We start from the raw sequence: 23,929 nt of genomic DNA on the forward strand, positions 1-23,929 counted from the left end.
ATTATGAGGAAAAAATGAAATAATCAAAGACATAAAACAAGAGCTGTCTGATGACAGCGCACTCGACTTTTCTCAGTGCTTGACTCTGAATTAGAGCTTTGCCAGTAAAAATTTATAAAACTTTAAACAAAATATTCTAAGTTAAAAAGGGGCATAACTCTGTCAAAATTCAAATCAGAATTATGGGGATTGTTTGCAATAACAAATTTGGAACATAAGTTTCTTTTGCTATAACTTGGATTCATCAGGCTTTTTGTCAGTGAAAATAATTTGGAGTGATCTTGTTTAAAACAAGGTTGAATAATGACTTATTTTCAGTAAAACTGGGGTGACCCTATAATGTTATAGTGTTCAGCACTGATTTCAGGGTATACGGTAGTGTAGACAAATGTTTATAAATTACATAACATTTATACATCAACTTAAACTTTTAACAATGTTCTGCTTGTAATATGATACTTTATTTCAAGCCTACAGTCACTTAAAACCTTTCTTTTTTGAGGATGAAAATTTGTAGTTTTCATAATGTAGACTAGATAATGACATGTGTATAATGTGTCTGCAGGTTTTAGACTTTCATCTCATACTTTCTGTTTGACACTTCTGTAAACTGGCTTCAAGGTATTAAAGTCAATTTCAAAATGTAAACCTGACACTGGTCGATAAACTCTGTTCAGAAAAAACTAATCAAGGTTCGAGGTTATATCCTTTATCATGCTGGACACAACTGATTCTGCCTTTGCGACCAGTGCAGATCAAGATCAGCCTGCACATATGTGCAGTCTGATCATGATCTGCACTGTTTGCTGTTCAGTCAGTAACTTTTTTTGTTAAGCACCCCTTTTAACAGTTAACAGTACTGTCCAAATTGAAAGATGGACAAGTCCATTTTAGAAATTTAGCATGGTAAGGGATAATGTCTAAGTGGAAATAAGTCTTAGAATGTAACCTTACCATCAGTCAACTTCAAAACTTGGGTTAGAAAGAACCAGTCATAGTACAAGGTTACAAAAGAACAGTGTGGAAACCCATCTCAAAATGCAATTTTGTTATTAGTATATTTCAAAACTCAACTCCAAAAGAACCATAAAATCCAAAGGTTATAAAACAAGAATACAGAACCAGTCTGTAATTGGTAATTTCAAAACTATCCTCACTGATCAGTTGATAGTGTTTTTCGACTTGTCTCCAAACTCATTTTTTTTTTTATAACTACCAAACTTTTCAGGATTTTGTTAATTTAGTTTTTTTTCTCTAATTTCAAACACCAGACCAATTTCCTCAACTTCAATACAAACATGACAATTTCCATTAACAATAACATGGTTAGGATAAATGACTAAGAAGTTCGTACTTTCTAGGTTGTAACTAAAACTAGTTGTATAAGTACTGCATTTTTTCTGAGCCAGGTAAAATTAATTAATCCCTGTATTGTTGTCTTTTGTTACTGTTTTATAGGTGTGGTTGACGTGACAGCTTAAATCAATATTAAATTTATAAAGCCTCACATGTGTTTTATCTTCGATGGATGACACTTTGAGCTGGTTGACCATATTGAAGCTGTGTAGGAAATTCCCGCCAAAAACCAAAGAATCTTTTGGTGTAAACACTGCGTGAATCCATCCTGAAAATACACTGCATAACTGATAAACCTTTTTCATTTCATCTTCAGACATGATGTTAAAATTTGCATAAGCAAGCACTTTGAAATATGAGATAACTGTCTACTGATCTTTCAATAAATATTTCAAAGTGAATTCTGGATGCCAGGTAACTGCATACCCTTTTCGTTTCAAGTCCTTTAAAGACAAATGCCAAAACAAAGAAAGGTCTAAGTTTCATAAATAAACCAAACAACTGAAAAAACTAGACATTTCTTTATTAATAAGTAAAAGAACGTGTCTCCAAATACTATTTTACAGAAACATCAAGGAGACTGGAAAGTCCAGTGCATGAAGACATGCTTTTGGAGATAAACAAAAAGAAAAGTTAACTCTTATCATGCTGAACACAACTGATTCTGCCTTTGCGACCAGTCCAGATCATGATCAGCCTGGACATCTGTGCAGTCTGATCAAAATCTGCACTTCTCGATATTCAGTCAGTATCTTTTTGGTAAGCACCCCTTTTGGCAGTTAATGGTACTGTCAAAATTAAAAGCTGTAGACAAGTTCATTATAGAAATTCAGCAGGGTAAGGGTTAAACAATCCCATGTTTGTGAATCAAGTTAAAGTTTTGGAGAAATAGACAGGAAAATCACTAACAGCATACAGGATTTCAAGTGTATGCAACCAGTAGTAAACAAGAAACAAGTGGGCCATGGTGGTTTTAAAGTGCTCGCCTGTCTTTGAAAAGATGTCATGATACATTGTTTGATGAATTAAAAACGATTCTGTTTAGCATAAATTACGACAGATATGTCTCGTGCAAGAAACTGGAAATATATGTGGTCCTATCAATATCATGAAGCAATTAAGCAAGAAATTATGAAATATTGTAATCTGCAGAAAGATGGTGAAATATGAACCTGTACATCCCAAATCAGAGTGTACAAACCAGTGGAAATGCTAAGTATGTTACTGACGAAATCAAAGGCCATAACTTAGGTCCAGTTGAGTGAAATCCCAAACAAAACTCGAGCTACACAACTCCACAAGATGAACAAAAATCCTATAATGTTTCATGACTCTAGGTCAAATACAATTGGGAGATACATGTGACACATACTTCTAGGCCCTTTATGCAAAATATAATTCTAAATCCTAGGTGTGCAACTTCACGTGCTGAATAACAATCCTATGAAGTTTCATGAATCTGGCTCAAAGAAATTTTTGACAGCAGGTAGTTATGCAACTACCCCTTTGTTTTCTCTTTTATTCTAAATAGTCACATAAATGGAATTTCAGCCAAATAAAAAAAAAATATTTTCAGAGGAGAAGATGTTTAAGTAAAAATGTTAGCAACTAATGGTGGATGCTCAACTATCAATCTATACTAATAGCTCACCCTGAAATCTTGGTTCAGGTCAGCTAAAAACCCATTCAACTGAAAAACGTCTAAATATGCAAAACAGCACCTTCTTACAAAGTTTTGTTGCAATCCAACCAGTAGTTATAAGAGGAATAGTCCAAGCTAATTTTTGTGACAGACAGACTTGTGGGGAAGTTGGCAGTTACTTGCAGAGAACAGGTTTGTACTGGTTTACAGAATCCAGGAACACTGTTAGGTTAACTACCCGCCTTTACAAACTGAAATACTGTTGAACATAATCACAGGGATCTTGGCGCCCACCAATGTGCATTTTGAGTGTTCCAAATTCAAGACTTAATGACTAGCTCAAGGTCAAATTTCATTTCCGTACAAACACTGTGCATGTGGTCCAAATTCGAAAGCTGTAGCTTGAGAAATGTGAAAGTAGGTCACTTGATCAATTTCAAGGACAAAGTTCTTCGTACACAAAACTATGCATGTGCAATCAAGTTTCAAGGCTGTAGTTTGAGAAATTTGAAAGTTAGGTCACTAGGTCAATCTTAAGGTCAAAGTTTAATTTCGGTACACAAACTATGCAAGTGGTCCAAATTTGAAGGCTGCGGCTTGAAAATGTGAAAGTTGGTACTAGGCCAAAATCAAGGTCAAATTACACTTCAGAACACAAATCTATGCATGTGGTCCAAATTTAAAGACTTGTAACTTCAAAAATGTGGAAAGCAGGTCACTAGTCAATGTCAAGGTCAAAGTTTGTTTCGTTACACAATCTATGCATGTGGTCTAAATTTGAAGCCTGTAGCTATTAGAAATGTAAAAGTAGGTCACTAGGTCAATCTTAAGGTCAAAGTCATTTCGGTACATAAACTATGCAAGTTGTCCAAATTTGAAGTTGTAGCTCGGAAATGTGAAAGTAGGTCACTAGGTCAAAATCAAGGTCAATTTTATTTCGGAACACAGAACTATACATGTGGTCCCAATTTGAAGCTGTACCTTCAAAATGTGAAAGTAGGTCACTAGATCAATGAAAGGTCAAGGTTGTTTCGTACACAAAACTATGCATATGGTCCAAATTTGAAGGCTGTAGCTTGAGAAATGTAAAGTAGGTCACTAGGTCAAAATCAAGGTCAAATTCATTTCAGAACATGAAACTATGCATGTGGTCCAAATTTGAAGCTGTACCTTCAAAATGTGAAAGTAGGTCCTAGGTCAACGTCAAGGTCAAAGTCTTTTTCAGTGCACAAAACTATGCATTGTGGTCCAAATTTTGAAGGCTGTAGCTACAGAAATGTAAAAGTAGGTCACATAGGTCAAAATCAAGGTCAACTCATATCAAGGTTCATCTTGCCACTCAAAACCATACATTGGTCCAATCTGAATGTTGTAGGTATTGACAAGAAAATTTTAAAAGCTTTCCCTATTACACGTCTGTATGAACCATGAACCCCAGGGCGGGGCCATATTTGACCCTTGGGGATAATTTGAACAAACTTGGTAGAAACCACTTGATGATGCTACATTACAAATGCCAAAGCCTAGCTTTGAGTTTGGACCAGAAGATTTCAAGGTTTTTCCCTATTAAGTCTATGTAACCATGTGACCCCGGGCGGGGCATATTTGAACCCTAGGGGAATAATTTGAACAATATTAGTAGAAGACCACTAGATGGTGTCACATACAAAATTCAAAGCCTAGGCCCTGTGGTTTTGAACAAGAGGTTTTTCAAAGTTTTCCTATTAAGTCTATATAAACATGTGACCCCCGGGGCGGGGCCATATTAGACCCTGGAAATAATTTGAATCATCTGGTAGAGGACCACTAAATGATGCTTCATACCAAATATCAAGCTCTAGGCTCTGTGGTTTTGGACAAGAAGATTTTCAAAGTTTTTCCCTATATAAATCTATGTAATTATAGAAATAAACAAAGGCCATAACTAATTCAAAAATTGTTGAACCAGTCTGATTTTCAGGGGGACACAACTAGGGTACCAATACATCATTCTGACAAAGTTTGGTCAAAATCCCCCTGGTAGTTTCTGAGGAGATGCGATAACGAGAAATTGTTAACGGAAGGACGGACGGAATGACGGACGGACGGACGGACGGACGGACGGACGGACGGAAGGACGACGGACCACGGACGCAGAGTGATTTGAATAGCCCACCATCTGATGATGGTGGGCTAAAAACGGCGTTAAACCCAAAACAAAACAAAAAATACTGACAGACAAGACAAAATATTCATATAATCATTACTACAAATTTGAGGAAGCATACCATTTCAATATGATAAAAATATTACCTTAGAAAAACAAAACACAGCAGACTAACCTGATGGAATGATGAAAGTATTCCCAGCCACAAGCTGAATCATCTGACACTCCTCAATGGAATCCGCTAAAAATGCATCGCCTTGTTTTCCTGACAGCACCCAGTTCTCGTACTTTGCCAGATTTTTATCAGTGGGAGGAATTAACCAGAAAATCTGAAAACGAAGAAATAAAAGATACTGGCCTAAGTAACAGACTGGAATTTTCTAATTATCAATGCCCTTTAATATACTCTTCACCAGGGAGGAAGATCTGGTGTGTGACACTCTAATATCCTTCAGCCATACATTTTGCTTAACCTTAACTGAAGATCAAAGTCAAATGGAAGAATTTTCTCCCCATATTGATAAAAAACTGCATGATAAATATTGTTTTGTTTGTTGGGTTTAACGTCGCATGGACACAATTATAGGTCATATGGCAACTTTCCATCTTTGATGGTGGAGGAAGACCCCAGTTGCTCCTCCGCGCATTCTTTCATCACAGGCGGGCACATGGTTAGAACCCCAGTGACTGACCTTCTGTAAGCCAGCTACATAGATTCCTCACATGAAGAATCCAATGTCCCCAGTGAAACTCAAACCCACATCGTTGAAGGGCAAGCGACTCAAATTCAGCAACCTTAAACACTCAGCCACAGAGGCCCTGCATGATAAATGAACTACAACATAATAATATAATGATTAACTACAAGACTTGGTAAATGAAGCCACTTGTGATTATTTTTTTCATTGATACTATGACAACTAAGTGAAAAATATTAACCAGGCTGCACCATTTGACAAAACTAATAAAACTTCTGACCGCTTGTAAACCAAACTGCTAACACCCTAAATCCAGGACCTATCCAAGTTTGTTAATATCAAAAAAAAACAGAACAAGAGGACCATGATGGTCCTGAATCGCTCACCTCTTCCCACATGATCCAGTTTTGAGTATGACGTCGTTTTTTCTATTATTGACATAGTGACCTAGTTTTTGAGCTCATGTGACCAGTTTTGACTTGACCTAGATATTATAAAGATGAAAATTCTGACCATTTTCATGAAGATCTATTGAAAAATATGTCTCTAGAGAGTCACAAAGTTTTTCTATTATTGACCTACTGACTAGTTTTTAAGGCACGTGACCAGTTTCAAACTTGACCTAGATATCATCAAGGGAAATTCTGACCAATTTCATGAAGATCCATTCAAGGTATGGCCTCTAGAGAGGTCACAGTTTTTCTATTTCAAGACCTACTGACCTAGTTTTTGATCGCAGTTGACCAGTTTCAAACTTGACCTAGATATACAAGATAAACATTCAGACCAACTTTCATACAGATCCATGAAAAATATGGCCTTTAGAGAGGTCACAACGTTTTTCATTATTTGACCTACTGACCTACTTTTTGAAGGCAACGTGACCACTTTCGAACTTGACTTAGATATCATCAAGGGAACATCTGACCAATTTTATGAATATCCATTCACAAGTATCGCCTCTGAGAGGTCACAAGGTTTTTCTATTTTTAGACCTACTGACCTAGTTTTTGACCGCACATGACCCTGTTTCGAATCTGACCTAGATATCATCAGATGAACATTCAGACCAACTTTCATGAAGATCCATTTAAAATATGGCCTTTAGAGAGGTCACAAGTTTTCTATTTTGACCTACTGACCTAGTTTTTGATGGCACGTGACCAGTTCGAACTTGACCTAGATAACATCAAGTGAACGTTCTGACCAATTTTCATGAAGATCTTGTGAAATATATGGCCTCTAGAAAGGTCACAAGGTTTTTCTATTTTTAGACCTATGACCAGTTTTGACGGCACGTGACCCAGTTTCGAACTTGACCTAGTTACATCAAGGTGAACGTTCTGACCAATTTCATGAAGATCTTGTGAAATATATGGCCTCTAGAAAGGTCACAAGGTTTTTCTATTTTAGACCTACTGACCATGTTTTTGATGGCACGTGACCAGTTTCGAACTTGACCTAGATATCATCAAGGTGAACGTTCTGACCAACTTTCATGAGATCTTGTGAAATATATGGCCTCTAGAGAGTCAAAGGTTTTTCTATTTTTAGACCTACTGACCTAGTTTTTGACCGCACGTGACCAGTTCGAACTTGACCTAGATATCTCAAGATGAACATTCTGACCAATTTTCATGAAGATCCATGAAAATTATGGCCTCTAGAGAGGTCACAAGGTTTTCTATTTTTAGACCTACTGACCTGTTTTGACGGTACGTGACCAGTTTCGAACTTGACCTAGATATCATCAAGATGAACATTCTGACCAACTTTCATAAAGATCCCATGAAAAATGTGACCTCTAGAGTGGTCACAAGCAAAAGTTTACGGACGGACGGACGGACGGACGGACGACGGACGACGGACACCGCGCGATCACAAAAGCTCACCTTGTCACTTTGTGACAGGTGAGCTAAAAAACAAGAGCTGTCTCCATAGGATGACATATGCCCCCGATGACACTTTGAATGAGTAGTTATGGCTGACGTTAGAGTTTAGGACCTTTGACCTACGGAGCTGGGTCTTGCGCGCGACATGTCGTCTTACTGTGTCACACATTCATGCGTAGTTATTTTAAAATCCATGCATGAATGACAAAGATATGGACCTGACACGCCCATCAATGCACTATCATGAAAAATGACCTTTAAAGTCTAAGTGTGACCTTGACCTTTGAGCTACGGACCTGGGTCTTGCGCATGACACGTCGTCTTACTGTGGTACACATTCATGCCAAGTTATTTGAAAATCTATCCATGGATGACAAAGATATGGACCTGACACGCCCATCAATGCACTATCATGAAAAATGACCTTTAACGTCTAAGTGTGACCTTGACCTTTGAGCTACGGACCTGGGTCTTGCGCGCGACACGTCGTCTTACTGTGGTACACATTCATGCCAAGTTATTTGAAAATCCATCCATCGATGACAAAGATATGGTCCGGACACGCCCATCAATGCACTATCCTTTAATGTCTAAGTGTGACCTTGACCTTTGAGCTACGGACCTGGGTCTTACGCGCGACACGTCGTCTTACTGTGGTACACATTCATGCCAAGTTATTTGAAAATCCATCCATCGATGACAAAGATATGGACCGGACACGCCCATCAATGCACTATCCTTTAATGTCTAAGTGTGACCTTGACCTTTGAGCTACGAACCCTGGGTCTTGCCCGCGACACGTCGTCTTACTGTGGTACACATTCGTGCCAAGTTATTTGAAAATCCATCCATCGATGACAAAGATATGGACCGGACACGAAAATTGCGGACAGACTGACAGACCGACAGATGGACAGACGGTTCAAAAACTATATGCCTCCCTTCGGGGGCATAAAAATACAATACATAGTATCCCTAGTGAAACTCTAAATGTTATTGAATGATTGCTCACCTTTTCTCCATGCAGGATATGGTACCATACAGAAGTTCCGCCAAAATCAATGTGGAAATCTGTGTAACACCCCGCCACACTCATCAGACAGTACCTGCAAACATACCACACAAAGTTGTTTAATCAATACTTATGCAGACAATTTTACCTGCTGGGACAGGTTTTATGTGGCTGATGGCTGAGTAATGAAAAATTCATTTAAATGAGATGAATTAATATACTAAAATAATTCCAGCAATAAAATTGAATGGTTTTCAAGAGAGTGAGCAAGAATAGTGGTTTACGGTACTTACTTCTGTACTTTCGGGTACTTCATCTTATCAATGGCATTTGTTGATTCTGTCTGACAATCTTTGAGATGCTGAGGCCACGCTGTATCCACCCAGTCTACTTCACGTACCTGAATTTTGAAAGAAAGAAAATCATACCAAGGGAGATAACACATGAAAAACACAAAATCAAGAGATCATATTGATCAATTTCCAAAGACATATCTTCAAGTGCATCTTTAGTTAACATTTTACGCAAACATTTGCTGAGTTTAAACTGTATGAATTAGGAAATACTATATCCCAAATGGTGATTTTTATCACTAAATGAAATCATTGTTTCGGGATACAAAGGAATTACATGATAAGGGCACAGTCTGAATGAATTACGTCCATTAAATTAAGCATTTTCAGAGTGTCGCTTTGACTTTTGACACTACTCCGCAATAATTGTATTATACAGTGATTTTATCTTATAATAACATCAAATTCAGACTTCTTTGTTTGAAAGGAAAACAAATCAGGTCCTGTTGGAAGAAAATATTATCTAATAGCAGCAAATGAAATATTCAGTTTTTTAACTTTATGTTTGCATTTTCACATTAGAAACAATTGGCAGATATAGGCACACAATTTATTTAGATATTTTAATACCTGTTTTCAGTATCTTTTTATTAATTTTCAATACGGTCTAATCAAGATAGGAGAATTGTATCCGGACTACATATGAGCCGTGCCATGAGAAAACCAACATAGTGGGTATGCGACCAGCATGGATCCAGACCAGCCTGCGCATCCGCGCAGTCTGGTCAGGCTCCATGCTGTTCGCTTTTAAAGCCTATTGGAATTGGAGAAACTGTTAGCGAACAGCATGGATCCTGACCAGACTGCGCGGATGCGCAGGTTGGTCTGGATCCATGCTGGTCGCATACCCACTATGTTGGTTTTCCCATGGCACGGCTCATATATCAGTCATACTCTTGATGTATTTAAAGTTATAAATTGCTGTTTTATTAAGTCATTTTCTTATCACGATTGTATTTGAAATATTTCAAAATAACTTTTATACTACTTGTTTATCTCTTAATATTCAGGTTGCAAAACTTAATTGACTATCAAAAAACTAAGTATATTCACGTTTCACTACAGAAATGGAAAATAGTATTTTTATGGTAAGTTTTTCATGACTTTGTATTATGTTACACCCTAAATAAACACAGCAATCTCAAAAAGCAATCTATCCTATTAACAGTTTCACAAAATATTTCTAACAACAGATGTTGTGTCTATTATATTAACTATTACTAGGGCTGTCATTGATTGGGTCTTAGGCGTATCGACGATACCGATATATCAGAAGGCAAATATGGACGATACATCGATATATTGATTATTAAGTTAGATTAACGACCTATTTGTTTATATGCATACTATATACCTTCCTGTAAGTGCTATTTTAAGTTTTATTGCCTACTTTCCATTTTCTGTTTGATTGTGTTGTATTTGTATTTATGAAATAAAAGAAATACATAAAAATTAATAACATCTTTCATTTTTATTTTGCCTTCACTCCTTTTTTGCATTCATCCAAATTTACAACTTTGTGAACTTAAGTTGTTTTTTAGGGTCTGGGTGTTTATTTGGGTAGTTTTTTCTCCCTGTAAACTATCGATTTTTGAAAATGGGAATCGATAATTGATCGACAAAAAAAAATCGTTGATACATCGATATCGTTTCTATCGATGACAGCCCTAACTATTACTAATATGTTTTTCCATATTTTTTAAAATGTATGATAAAGGCTACCTGTACTTTTAGCCACTATGCTAACTAGGGCATAAAAATATCTTGACATAAATACATACTGAATGGGATTGATTTCTCAAGGAGAAATTGTTCAATTTGAGTTAAAAGTTCATCTTATGTAAACAGAATTTTTTTTTGGCTGCAACGACTTTTTTTTCCATTTAAACTTAGTAAGCTTCAATCTCATCCACATTTTTTTTTTCTAACACAACCGAACAACTTTTTTATCTTTACCAAGTGTTAACTATATAAACAGTAGCCATAATGTTAAAGATATCTTAACCCATTTACATTTCTTCCGTATTATTGTTTTCAGCTATTGCAACATGTTGCTCTTCCTATCAACTCTAATTGATATACCCTATGTTCATAACAATTCTGCCAATTACACACAATAAGATCATCATAATTATTTTTCTTCTCTTTTCAAAGACTTACTTTCAAAAAAACTTATACTAACAGTAGAAATGGCCAAAAGAATAAATTTTTGGAAGAAACTGCTTTTGAACTTGTATGTATTGAATAAAATTCAAAAATTAAGAAAAAATATAAAATCTCTTTGCTTTATAACTATACTGCAGACATATTACTAAATTTAAGAACAGAGACTGTTACAGACAGGTGGAACAAAAAGAAGCAGGGATATCAATCAGAACTACCTCCTCAACTGACTTAAATTTCTGTGCTTACCAATTAATTTGTGATAAGCAGTTACCACATAGTTATGGACATACTTCATTTTGATCAGCATGTTCGTTAACACTTTAATTATGACAATGCATCTTGACTTTTAGATCAAAAGGCATAGAATAGATGTTCTCAAACTCATGGCAGGTCCATGATTGAAAAAACGTCTGACAGGGAATGGGAATGACCTTGAAATATCAGATTCTAAATCTCCTGCCCAGAAAATCACATGCATGGTGTCCCAAATTTTAGGGATGAGAAAAGTGATCATTTTTACCAATTACATGTATAAGATTGTCCCAATACTTGGAGTGTCCCAATTCTTAGGAAAGATGGCCAAAACCACAGTATCCATTCCCCTTGTAAAACTAACCTACTTAACCCTTACCATGCTGGACACGACTGGTTCTGCCTTTGCGACCAGTGTAGATCATGATCAGCGTGCACATCCATCAGTATCTTTTTGAATGCACCCCTTTTTATAGTTAATGGTACTGTCCAATTTAAAAGATGGAAAAGTTCATTAAAGAAATTTAGCAGGGTAAGGGTTAAGAGATCTAGCGAAGTTTTAAAGTCTTGTGTGACTAAACTTCAGACTTACAGAGTAGACAGTCTCTTTTTGTGTGACCAATTCCTTCAACATAGGTCATACCCAGTAGCTTAACTGTGCCCCAGCCCTAGTTTAATACTAACCAGGTTAGGTGATTCCACATAGTTTTCTAGCTTTGTGTGACTGAACTCCAGACTTATAACATTGAGGAGACGGTCCCTCTCTGTGTTTTCGTAGTACTTAACCCATTCCTTCATTGTCATTTCAAGACCCTTCTGTGTGTTTACATCCATAACATCCAACATTCTGCGTGATCCTACAAAATGCAAATTTAACAATAATGTGATATGATTTAGCATTTAAGGTAGTGGGCCAAAAATGAGCATAAGTATGGGTCTGCTACCAGTTTCTATTATTCATTAAGTTTTCTAATTCAAAATAAAAGAAGTATACATTTTTTCTTCCAATTCAGTTACTCTTTTGACAACAACATTACTATCTACTGACTCAAAAATAACAGGATTCATGAACTGACCATTGGCAACCTTTTTATGACATTTGTGGAGTGTAGATAAACAAGAGGACCATGATGGTCCTGAATCGCTCACCTCTTCCCACATGACCCAGTTTTGAGTATGACATTGTTTTTTCTATTATTTGACATAGTGACCTAGTTTTTGAGCTCATGTGACCCAGTTTTAAACTTGACCTAGATATTATCAAGATAAAAATTCTGACCATTTTCAAGAAGTCTTGAAAAATGGTCTCTAGAGAGGTCACAAGGTTTTTCTATTATTTGACCTATACCTAGTTTTCAAAGGTACGTACCTGTTTTGAATCTACCTAGATATCATCAAGGTGAACATTCTTCACTAATTTTCATAAGATCTCATGAAAAATATGGCTCTAGAGGTCACAAGGTTTTTCTTTTTAAATACCTAGGGCCTAGTTTTTGACCGCATGTGACCATTTCGAACTGACCTAGATTCATCAAGGTGAAGCATTCAGATCAATTTTCATGAAGATCCATTGAAAATATGGCCTCTGAGAGGTCAAAAGATTTTATAATTTAGCCCTACTGCCCTAGTTTTTGGACCGCAAGTTGACCAGTTTCAAACTTGACCTAGATATCATCAAGATGAACATTCAGACAATTTTCTACAGATCCCACGAAAAGTATGGCTTAGAGAGGTCACAAGGTTGTTTTTATTATTTGACTATGACCTAGTTTTTTAAGGCACTGACCAGTTTCCAAACTTGACCTAGATTCATAGGTGAACTTCTGACAGTTTTATGGAGATCCATTCACATGTATGGCCTCTAGGAGGTCACGTTTTTCTATTTTAGACCACTGACAGTTTTGGACCACATGACCCTGTTTCGAACTTGACCTAGATATTCATCAAGATGAACATTCAGACCAACTTTCATACAGATCCCATGAAAAATATGGCCTTTAGAGAGGTCACAAGGTTTTTCTATTATTTGACCTACTGACCTAGTTTTTGATGGCACGTGACCCACTTCCGAACTTGACCTAGATATCATCACGGTGAACATTCTGACCAATTTTCATGAAGATCTCATGAAATATATGGCCTCTAGAGAGGTCACAAGGTTTTTCTATTTTTAGACCTACTGACCTAGTTTTTGACCGCATGTGACCCAGTTTCGAACCTGACCTAGACATCATCAAGATGAACATTCAGACCAACTTTCATACAGATCCCATGAAAAATGTGGCCTCTAGAGAGGTCACAAGGTTTTTCTATTATTTGACCTACTGACCTAGTTTTTGATGGCACGTGACCCAGTTTCGAACATGACCTAGATATCATCAAGATGAACGTTTTGACCAATTTTCATGAAGATCTTGTGAAATATATGGCCTCTAGAGAGGTCACAAGGTTTTTCTATTTTTAGACCTACTGACCTTGTTTTTGAAGGCACGTGACCCAGTTTCAAACTTGACCTCGATATCATCAAGGTGAACATTCTGACCAATTTTCATGAAGATCTCGAGAAATATATGGCCTCTAGAGAGGTCACTAGGTTTTTCTATTTTTAGACCTACTGACCTAGTTTTTGAAGGCACGTGACCCAGTTTCGAACTTGACCTATATATCATCAAGATGAACATTCTGACCAACTTTCATAAAGATCCCATGAAAAATGTGACCTCTAGAGTGGTCACAAGCGAAAGTTTACGGACGCACGCACGGACGGACTGACGGATGACGGACGACGGACACTGCGCGATCACAAAAGCTCACCTTGTCACTTTGTGACAGGTGAGCTAAAAAGTTCATAAGTCATTGAGCTGCAACTGCTTACTATCTCAAGGTCATTTTATCTTTGACCTTTGATATACCGACCCCAAGAGAAATAAAGGTAATTTTACTGACCACAAGCAATCACCCTTCAAAGTGTAAAGGCAGCAGAGCAAATAGTTCGTAAATTTCTAGATAGAACCCATTTTCATTCAGAAGCTCACTGTGACCTTGGACTCTGACCTATTGACCCCAAAAAGTTGAGGTGTCATCTACAGACAATAGGCAATAATCCTATGACATTTGAAGGCTGTAGGTCAAAATATTCCTTATTTAGAGAGCAGAAGTCATGTTCAGTTTCAAGATAATTGCAACCTTGACCTTTGACTTACCCGGTACTGACCCCAAAAACTTTCAGGGTTATCTACTAACCAAATGCAATCATCCTATGATTTGTTTGTTTGTTTTGGGTTTTACGCTGTCTTTCAACAGTATTTCAGTTACGTAACGGGGGACAGTAAACCTAACCAGTGCGTCTGGATTCTGCACCAGTACAAACCTGTTCTCCGCAAGTAACTGCCAACTTCCCCACATGAATCAGAGGTGGAGAATAATGATTTCAGACACAATGTCTTCTATCAAATCGTCATGGAAAACATACACCCCGCCCAATGATCGAACTCAAGACCCCAAGATCTGTGCTCTCCCTATTGAGCTAAGCGGGCGGGTCTCAATCATCATATGAAGTCTGACAACTGCAGATCAAAGCATTCTTTTGTTATTGATCAAAAACCAAATCGTCTACTGACCTACCAACAGACAGACAGATAAACAAAGAAACAACTGTACTCAGTCTTCTTCAACCGGGAGCATAACAGATATGTATCAAGGACAATCAATTTATGGGAATCATCAGTTAAGAATATAATCCATATCAGTTACATTTTGTGTGACCTTTTTGTTAAACAGAATGATTGGAGTTATTGTATCAAAGGGTGCAACTTAAGGGATAAAATAAAATGCATCTGAACAACAAACAATTATTCCTTTGAAAAGAAAATCACTGTTTATGATATCTTATTTCAATTCTAACACACTATCAATGATAACTATGTACATCCTTGATGAATTCCACCAAATACTGCCTGCTTTGTGTTGCATTTATTTTCATCATTTGATGTTATAACAACTGTGCCATACAAACTGCAATTTTGTTGCACAAAAACGTATCAGGTTCAGTCTTCCTTGTATAATTAGAAATCTAAATAAATGCTGTCTAGACTAATGCTTTTTCTTAAAATCTCAAAAAAAAAGAAAAGAAGATATACCGGTAAATAGGTAGGTATGCCCTTTCAAGTTTTGTAAGTGAAGGATGTGTAGAACACTGATACCCTCACTTCCTGTCATAATATGCTGACAATGCAAGATTAAGTTAACTCAGACTCAGCTGGGTTGAGGGTGCAAGTCACCAGGAGTTTGGGGAAGTGGGTATAGTATAGCTACTATAAAACATTATCAAGAAAAACAAGAGGGCAAAGATGGCCCTAGGTTGCTCACCTGAGAAACACACCATAATACACCATAACAGTGTAAACATGTTTGACCTAGTGATTTCATGGAAAAAAATATTCTGACCAATTATCATTAAAATTGCAGCAAAAACAAGCATTTTCTTTGATTTGACCAAGTGACCTAGTTTTTGACCCCAGATGACCCATACTCGAACTTGACTTAGATTTCATCAAGGCTATCATTCTGACCAAATTTCATGAAGATCAATTGAAAAATACAGCCTCTATCGCATACACAAGGTTTTTCTATGATTTGACCTAGTGGTTTAGTTTCTGAACCCAGATGACCCATTTTCGAACTCAGCCTATAGCTAGATTTCATCAAGGTAATCATTCTGACCAAATTTCATGAAGATCAGTTGAAAAATACAGCCTCTATTGCATACACAAGCTAAATGTTGACGGACAGACGACAGACAGACAGATGACAGACGCCGGACATCGAGTGATCAGAAAAACTCACCTGAGCATTGCTCAGGTGAGCTAACAACAGAAAAAGAAACTGATACAGTACATGTGTTTGTTGGGGAGGAAGTGGTCAAGGAGAGGAAAGCAGGTAAATCCCAAAACAAAGCCCTAAGGACACAACTTCATATGCTGACTAAAAATCCTATGTTTCATGACTCTAGGTCAAATATTTTTAAGCCCTTTATGCAGTATTTTAACTGGGCCATAACTCTAATCTTACTGAGTGAAAACTCAAACAAAACAATCCGTTTGTGGACAACCATTTGTGGACAAGGGTTTATCTAAGTGCACCCTCACCCACAAAATTTTGGGTGGACAAAAAATATACATACCAACACATGCTTTCACATCGCAGACTTTGAAATTATCACTTGGAACTCTGCAAAAAAAGGGAACAAATTTAATACAAGATCAGGTTTTATACTACAACTGACTGTGCATACAGATATCTCCTTTTCACCAAAAACTTCACTTGCTTTCAGAAGAGTGCTTCTCAACAGCCATGTTTTATGGTCAGGTACCTACTAAATAAGGAGCTGGGCTTAAAAACTGTAATGAAGAAAAAATATTTTGGCTTTAGTTATAGTTTATTAGCTATGTGTGGAGAATTATCAAAGTGGAGCCAGAAACATCAATATTTTTCTACACAGGTTTCAAATCTCATGTGTGACCTTATTAATTTTGTGACATCATTTCAATGGCGATATCAGCATAAGAAGTACATAATCAGCCATAATTACCAATTTTACTCAGCCCAAAGGAGAAAATTAATGCATTTCATTTATAAGTGTAAATGGGTTTGTAATGAAAAGATTATTAGCATTAGCATTGCATGAAAAACTTAGCAATGCAATTGTTCTTTACTCAGCAATAATATGCAAGTTGCTCAATATCTCCGCTGCAGAACTTGTACATGCTCTATCATTATGTATAATCTGCAGCCAAGGTAGAGTACAAAGTGCAATATTAAACAATGAACAAACAAGAAAATATTCTTTTATAACACATTTTACACCTAATTATTAATACACATTTGTCCTGCTGAGTAAAACTGAAAAGGAATGACATGAAGAACACACATTAAAATGACGTCATAAATGAAGTGACACCACACACTCTATTAGACATTTTCAAGTCAACAAGGAAAAATATTCCCTTTAACCATTATCATGCTGGACACAATTGATTCTGCCTTTACAACCAGAGCAGATCATGATCAGCCTGCACATCTTTGCAGTCTGATCATGGCCTGCACTGTTTGCCATTCAGTCAGTATCCTTTTGGTATGCACCCCTTTTAACAGTTAATGGTACTGTCCAAATTGAAAGTTGGACAAGTTCAATATAGAAATTTAGCAGCCCTGGTAAGGGTTAAAAAGTTTCACAAGAATGCCAAACTGTCACAAATTATATGCCCATGACAGTAATTTGTTTTTTACTTAAAAAAAACTCTATTTCTCTATTTATTAAGCAAATAAGGTATCAATTTTCTCAATTTTGACTTATTCAGGGGCCATAACTCCAGAGTGGCAAAGACCACTACATTACCATAAAGTCCTTCCAGCTGGTTATCAACTTGGCAGAGAAATTATGCCAATAATTTGAATAAACATTCTGACTAAGTCTGATGGACATCAAGGCCATGCACTACTTAAGTTATTAAGTGGACCCTTTCAATTTTCACAGTTTTAAGTAAATCAGGTGCCATAACTCAAGAGTGACTGGGATTATCTTTGTGGCTTTTGAATCTGGCTGAGATTTTATGCCTGTAATCACTGTGACCAAATTTGGTAAGTAATGGGTAACAACTACAAGTTAGAGAGCAGGCACTATAATTTTTTGCAATTTTAATAATTCAAGACCATGTGGGGCACTCTAGATGGCTATCAAACTTGGCCATAAACAATTTGTGGCTAAGTGTGGTGAACACTGACAAAATTTCAAGTTAGACAGCAAACAATGTTAATTTCTGATATTCTGCGTAATTCAAGGGCCATTACTCTGAGAGATTTAAGAGATGTCCAATAATTTTGGCTATCAAACTTTGGACATTAAGCCCATAAAGATTATGTCCAAGATCGGTGAACATCAAATGATCAGATGTTCCAGTTTAAGTGCAGACATTTATGTTTGTGGCTAGTACCACCTGCCTAGTGCCAGAGGTGTTCAGATTTTTTATTTCAAATGTATTAAAATGAGAAATTTAATGCTAGCTAAAGGGATAGATGCATTAAAATGATAAAACGCTAGATCAGTGTAACATGAATCTCTGACATGTGCACATATCTAATAAGATACAATTTATATTCACAATTCAGACTTTCTCTTCATTTAACACTTCATTGATCTTTATTATGTACAGAAACACAAAAACGTTTGAGCCGTGCCATGAGAAAACCAACATAGTGGCTTTGCGACCAGCATGGATCCAGACCAGCCTGCGCATCCGAGCAGTCTGGTCAGGATCCATGCTGTTCGCTTTAAAAGTCTACTGCAATTAGATAAACCGTTAGCGAACAGCATGGATCCTGACCAGACTGCGCGGATGCGCAGGCTGGTCTGTATCCATGCTGGTCGCAAAGCCACTATGTTGGTTTTCCCGTGGCACGGCTCATTTGTCATAAAGGGGTGACCAAAATTTCACATTCGGAGTATAATATACAAATAAAACTTCAGTTTGTTGTATGTGCATACAAGTTATTTTGACAAAAAATAACATTTTACAAGCAGTTTGTAAACCATCTCAAAAGATACAGCCATTTGAATGACAACTGTAAAATGAAACTGCAGCCAATTTGGGCGCAATAATGTCATTGTTCCTTCCTTAAACAGTCATTACCAAATTAGGTATTTGTGGCAATTTTACCTTAAATATAATTAAAAGTAAGCTTTGATCGCATGAAATACATTTTCACATAATAAATTATGAATTCAGATTTAAAATATATTTTGACCTCAAAAATGTGATTATCTTACTTGTCATTCATCAATTTACCTTATATGGTAATGTTTATAAAAAAACAACTGAGGTGCCATCGTGCCAAAAATGGCTGCCTGTACTATCATTAATATAATCTTTTATCTGATTTTCATATTTTTTTCAGTTTTGTATAATTTGAAATCATATAAATTTCCTAGTCATGAAATTTCATAGTTTGGGACAAATAATTATGAAGTTATTGTATGATTTAACCTCACACAGATACATTAATTTTATTTTATTCCAGCTTTTAATGCTGGAGGAAAACTCCAGGTGCCCATCTGGGCAGTATTTCATGGCAGAACAGCACCTGGGTAGAACCAGCTTCCTCACAGGAAGAATTCTAATTTTCAGTGAGGTTCTGAACATAGATACATGTGAGAGGCAAGTGATTTTAATTCACAACCTTAACCACTCAGCCACTGAGGCTCCAGGGGGATATGAATTTATGGAAATAAACATCTGAGGGCACTTAGCCCGTTTATTGGCTATGTAATTTAATGGACTGGCTCAACCATGAAATAAACAAGAGGGTCATTATGACCCTGGATCGCTCACCTGAGTAATATGAGCTACATGTTTCAATTGTCAAACTGATGCTAAAATATTAAGAAGTAGGTCACATTCATGGTCACTGAGTCAGTGTTAAAATCGGTGTGCAAAACTGTATAATCATGTCATTCAAATTTCAAGGCTTTATCTTAAACAAGAGCTGTCTGATGACAGCGCGCTCGACTATTCAAAGAATTGATTGAAGAATGGGGTCAAAATATTAACATAGATATTCAGACAAAAGAAAACAAGAGGGCCAAGATGGCCCTAGGTCGCTCACCTAAGAAACACTCCATAACAGTGTAAAACATGTTTGACCTAGTGATTTCATGGAAACAAATATTCTGACCAATTTTCATTAAGATTGGACCAAAAATTTGGTCTCTTGCGATAAAACAAGCATTTTCTTAGATATGACCTAGTTTTTGACCCTAGATGACCCATGTTCAAACTCGACCTAGATTTTATCAAGGCAATCATTCTGACCAAAATTCATGAAGATCAACTGAAAAATACAGCCTCTATCGCATACACAAGATTTTTCTTTAATTTGACCTAGTGACCTAGTTTTTGACCTCAGATAACCCATATTCAAAACCGACCTAGTTTTCATCAAGGCAATCACTCTGATCAAATTTCATGAAGATCAATTGAAAAATACATCCTCTATTGCATACACAATGTTTTTCTTCGATTTGACCTAGTGACCTAGTTTTTGACCCCAGATGACCCATTTTCGAAATCAGCCTAGATTTTATCAAGGTAATCATTCTGGCTAAATTTCATGAAGATCAGTTGAAAAATACAGCCTCTATTGCATACACAAAGTTTTTCTTTGATTTGACCTAGTGACCTAGTTTTTGACCCCAGATGACCCATTTTCGAACTTGGTCTAAATTTCATCAAGGCAATCATTCTGACCAAAATTCATGAAGATCAATTGAAAAATACAGCCTCTATAGCATACACAAGGTTTTTACGTGATATGACCTAGTGACCTAGTTTTTGACCCGAGATGACCCATTTTCGAACTCGGCCTAGATTTTATCAAGGTTATCATTCTGACAAATATTCATGAAGAAGAATTGAAAAATACAGCCTCTATCGCATACACAAAGTTTTTCTTTGATTTGACCTAGTGACCTAGTTTTTGACTCGAGATGATCCATTTTCGAACTCGGCCTAGATTTCATCAAGGTTATCATTCTGACCAATATTCATGAAGATTAATTGAAAAATACCACCTCTATCGCATACACAAGGTTTTTCTTTGATTTGACCTAGTGACCTAGTTTTTGACCCGAGATGACCCATTTTCGAACTCGGTCTAGATTTCATCAAAGTTATCATTCTGACCAATATTCATAAAGATTAAATGAAAAATACAGTCTCTATCGCATACACAAGGTTTTTCTTTGATTTGACCTAGTGACCTAGTTTTTGACCCAAGATGACCCATTTTCGAACTCGGCCTAGGTTTCATAAAGGTAATCATTCTGACCAAAATTCATGAAGATCAATTGAAAAATACAGCCTCTATAGCATACACAAGGTTTTTCTTTGATTTGACCTAGTGACCTAGTTTTTGACCCGAGATGACCCATTTTCGAACTCGGCCTAGATTTCATCAAGGCAATCATTCTGACCAAAATTCATGAAGAAGAATTGAAAAATACAGCCTCTATCGCATACACAAGGTTTTTCTTTGATTTGACCTAGTGACCTAGTTTTTGACCCGAGATGACCCATTTTCGAACTCGGCCTAGATTTCATCAAAGTTATCATTCTGACCAATATTCATAAAGATTAATTGAAAAATACAGCCTCTATCGCATACACAAGCTAAATGTTGACAGACGACGGACGACAGACGACAGACGACAGACGACAGACGACGGACGACGGACGCCGGACATCGAGCGATCAGAAAAACTCACCTGAGCATTGCTCAGGTGAGCTAAAAATAGATTAGATAATGTTCCAGTATTTGTGGATTTCGATAAGTCTTGCACTAAACGGCAATGTGTGAACCAATTTCAAAGTCCAAAAAGGGCCATAATTCAACCAAAATAGTTGTCAGAGTTATGTACTCTTGCCTACAGATGGAAATCATAATGATAAACAAGTGTTCAAAGTTTAAAAGATATATGTCAAATAGTTTTGACAAAACATGGACTTGTATGAAAACAGAACAGATTTCCAAGTCCAACAAGAGCACCGCCTTGCGGGTGCTGACGCTCATCTGATTTTTTTTGTGTAATAGAAATATTGTCCTACCCATGATTTTCTAAGTCTAAAAAGGGCCATCATTCTTGCAAAAAGCAGGATAGAGTTATGTTTCTTGATGTACAGTGTCCACTTATGATGGTGAAAAACTGTTGCAAGTTTTAAAGCAATAGCTTTAATAGTTTATGAGAAAAGTTGACTTAAACATAATACTCAACCAAGAAAATGATTTTCTAAGTCCAAAAGGGGCAATAATTATTGCAAAAAGCAGGATGGAGTTATGTTGCTTGCTGTACAGGGTCAGCTTATGATGGTGAACAAGTGTTGCAAGTTTCGAAGCAATAGCTTTGATAGTTTAAGAGAAAAAGTTGACCTAAACATAAAACTTAACCAAGAAATCTGATATTTTCTAAGTCAAAAAGGGGCCATAAATCTTGCAAAAAGCAGGACGGAGTTATGTTTCTTGCTATACAGGGTCAACTTATGATGGTAAACAAGTGTTGCAAGTTTTAAAGCAATAGCTTTGATAGTTTAGGATAAAAGCTGACCTAAACATAAAACTTAACCAAGAAAACTGATTTTCTAAGTCCAAAAGGGGCAATAAATCTTGCAAAAAGCAAGATGGAGTTATGATTCTTGACGTACAGGGTCTGCTTATGATGGTGAACAAGTATTCCAAGTTTCAAAGCAATAGCTTTAATAGTTTAGGAGAAAAGTTGACCTAAACATAAAACTTAACCAAGAAATCTGATATTTTCTAAGTACAAAAGGGGCAATAAATCTTGCAAAAAGCAAGATGGAGTTATGTTTCTTGCTATACAGGGTCAGCTTATGATGGTGAACAAGTATTCCAAGTTTCAAAGCAATAGCTTTGATAGTTTAGGAGAAAATCTGACCTAAACATAAAACTTAACCAGGCAACGCCGACGCCGACGCCGACGCCGACGCCGACGCCGACAACCGCTCAAGTGATGACAATAACTCATCATTTTTTTTCAAAAAATCAGATGAGCTAAAAAGGGCCTTATTTCAGCCAAAATAGATGATAGAGTTATGTACTCTTTCCTACAGATATAGACTATTATACTGAATAAGTGATAAAAGTTTCAAAGCCATATGTCAAACACTTTACACAAAATATGAACTGGTAAGAAAAACTTAACCAAGATTTCTAAGTAGAAAGGGGCCATAATTCAGCCAAAATCCTTGATGGAGTTATGTACATTTGCCTATAACTAGTCATGGTGATGGTAAACAAGTGTTGAAAGTTTCAAAGCTTTATCTCAAAAGACTTTGCAAAAATATGAACTGGTACGTAAAACTTAACCAAGATTTCTAAGTCAAAAAGGGCCATAATTCAGCCAAAATCCTTGACGGAGTTTTGTGCTCTTGCCTATAACTGGACATGGTGATGGTAAACAAGTGTTGAAAGTTTCAAAGCTTTATCTCAAAAGATTTTGTCAAAATATGAACTGGTACGAAAAACTTAACCAAGATTTCAAAGTCAAAAGGGGCCATAATTCAGCCAAAATCCTTGATGGAGTTATGTACTCTTGCCTATAACTAGACACGGTGATGCTAAATAAGTGTTGAAAGTTTCAAAGCTTTATCTCAAAAGACTTTGCCAAAATATGAACTGGTACAAAAAACTTTACCATGATTTCTAAGTCAAAAGGGGCCATAATTCAGCCAAAATCCTTGATAGAGTTATGTGCTCTTGCCTATAACTGGCCAAGGTGATGGTAAACAAGTGTTGAAAGTTTCGAAGCTTTATCTCAAAAGACTTTGTCAAAAAGTGGACTGGT

The 23,929-nt window shown here is 36.6% G+C and overlaps 1 protein-coding gene across 5 annotated transcripts in view; it reads right to left on the reverse strand.

The window, feature by feature from the left end:
* LOC123534922 (lysine-specific demethylase 2A-like) overlaps positions 1–23,929 on the reverse strand; it is an 87,066-nt gene that overhangs the window by 24,669 nt on the left and 38,468 nt on the right. For all 5 annotated transcript variants that reach the window (XM_045317404.2, XM_053520144.1, XM_045317401.2 and 2 more), the window contains exons 4-9: positions 16,700–16,746; positions 12,202–12,374; positions 9,040–9,146; positions 8,747–8,840; positions 5,320–5,473; positions 1,509–1,624 (exon numbers count right to left, since the gene is read on the reverse strand). In XM_045317404.2, the coding sequence (XP_045173339.2) occupies positions 1,509–1,624; positions 5,320–5,473; positions 8,747–8,840; positions 9,040–9,146; positions 12,202–12,374; positions 16,700–16,746 (691 nt within the window). The remainder of the gene's footprint in view (positions 1–1,508; positions 1,625–5,319; positions 5,474–8,746; positions 8,841–9,039; positions 9,147–12,201; positions 12,375–16,699; positions 16,747–23,929) is intronic.

This window comes from Mercenaria mercenaria, chromosome 12, assembly GCF_021730395.1.
Source record: "Mercenaria mercenaria strain notata chromosome 12, MADL_Memer_1, whole genome shotgun sequence".
Taxonomy (NCBI): domain Eukaryota; kingdom Metazoa; phylum Mollusca; class Bivalvia; order Venerida; family Veneridae; genus Mercenaria; species Mercenaria mercenaria.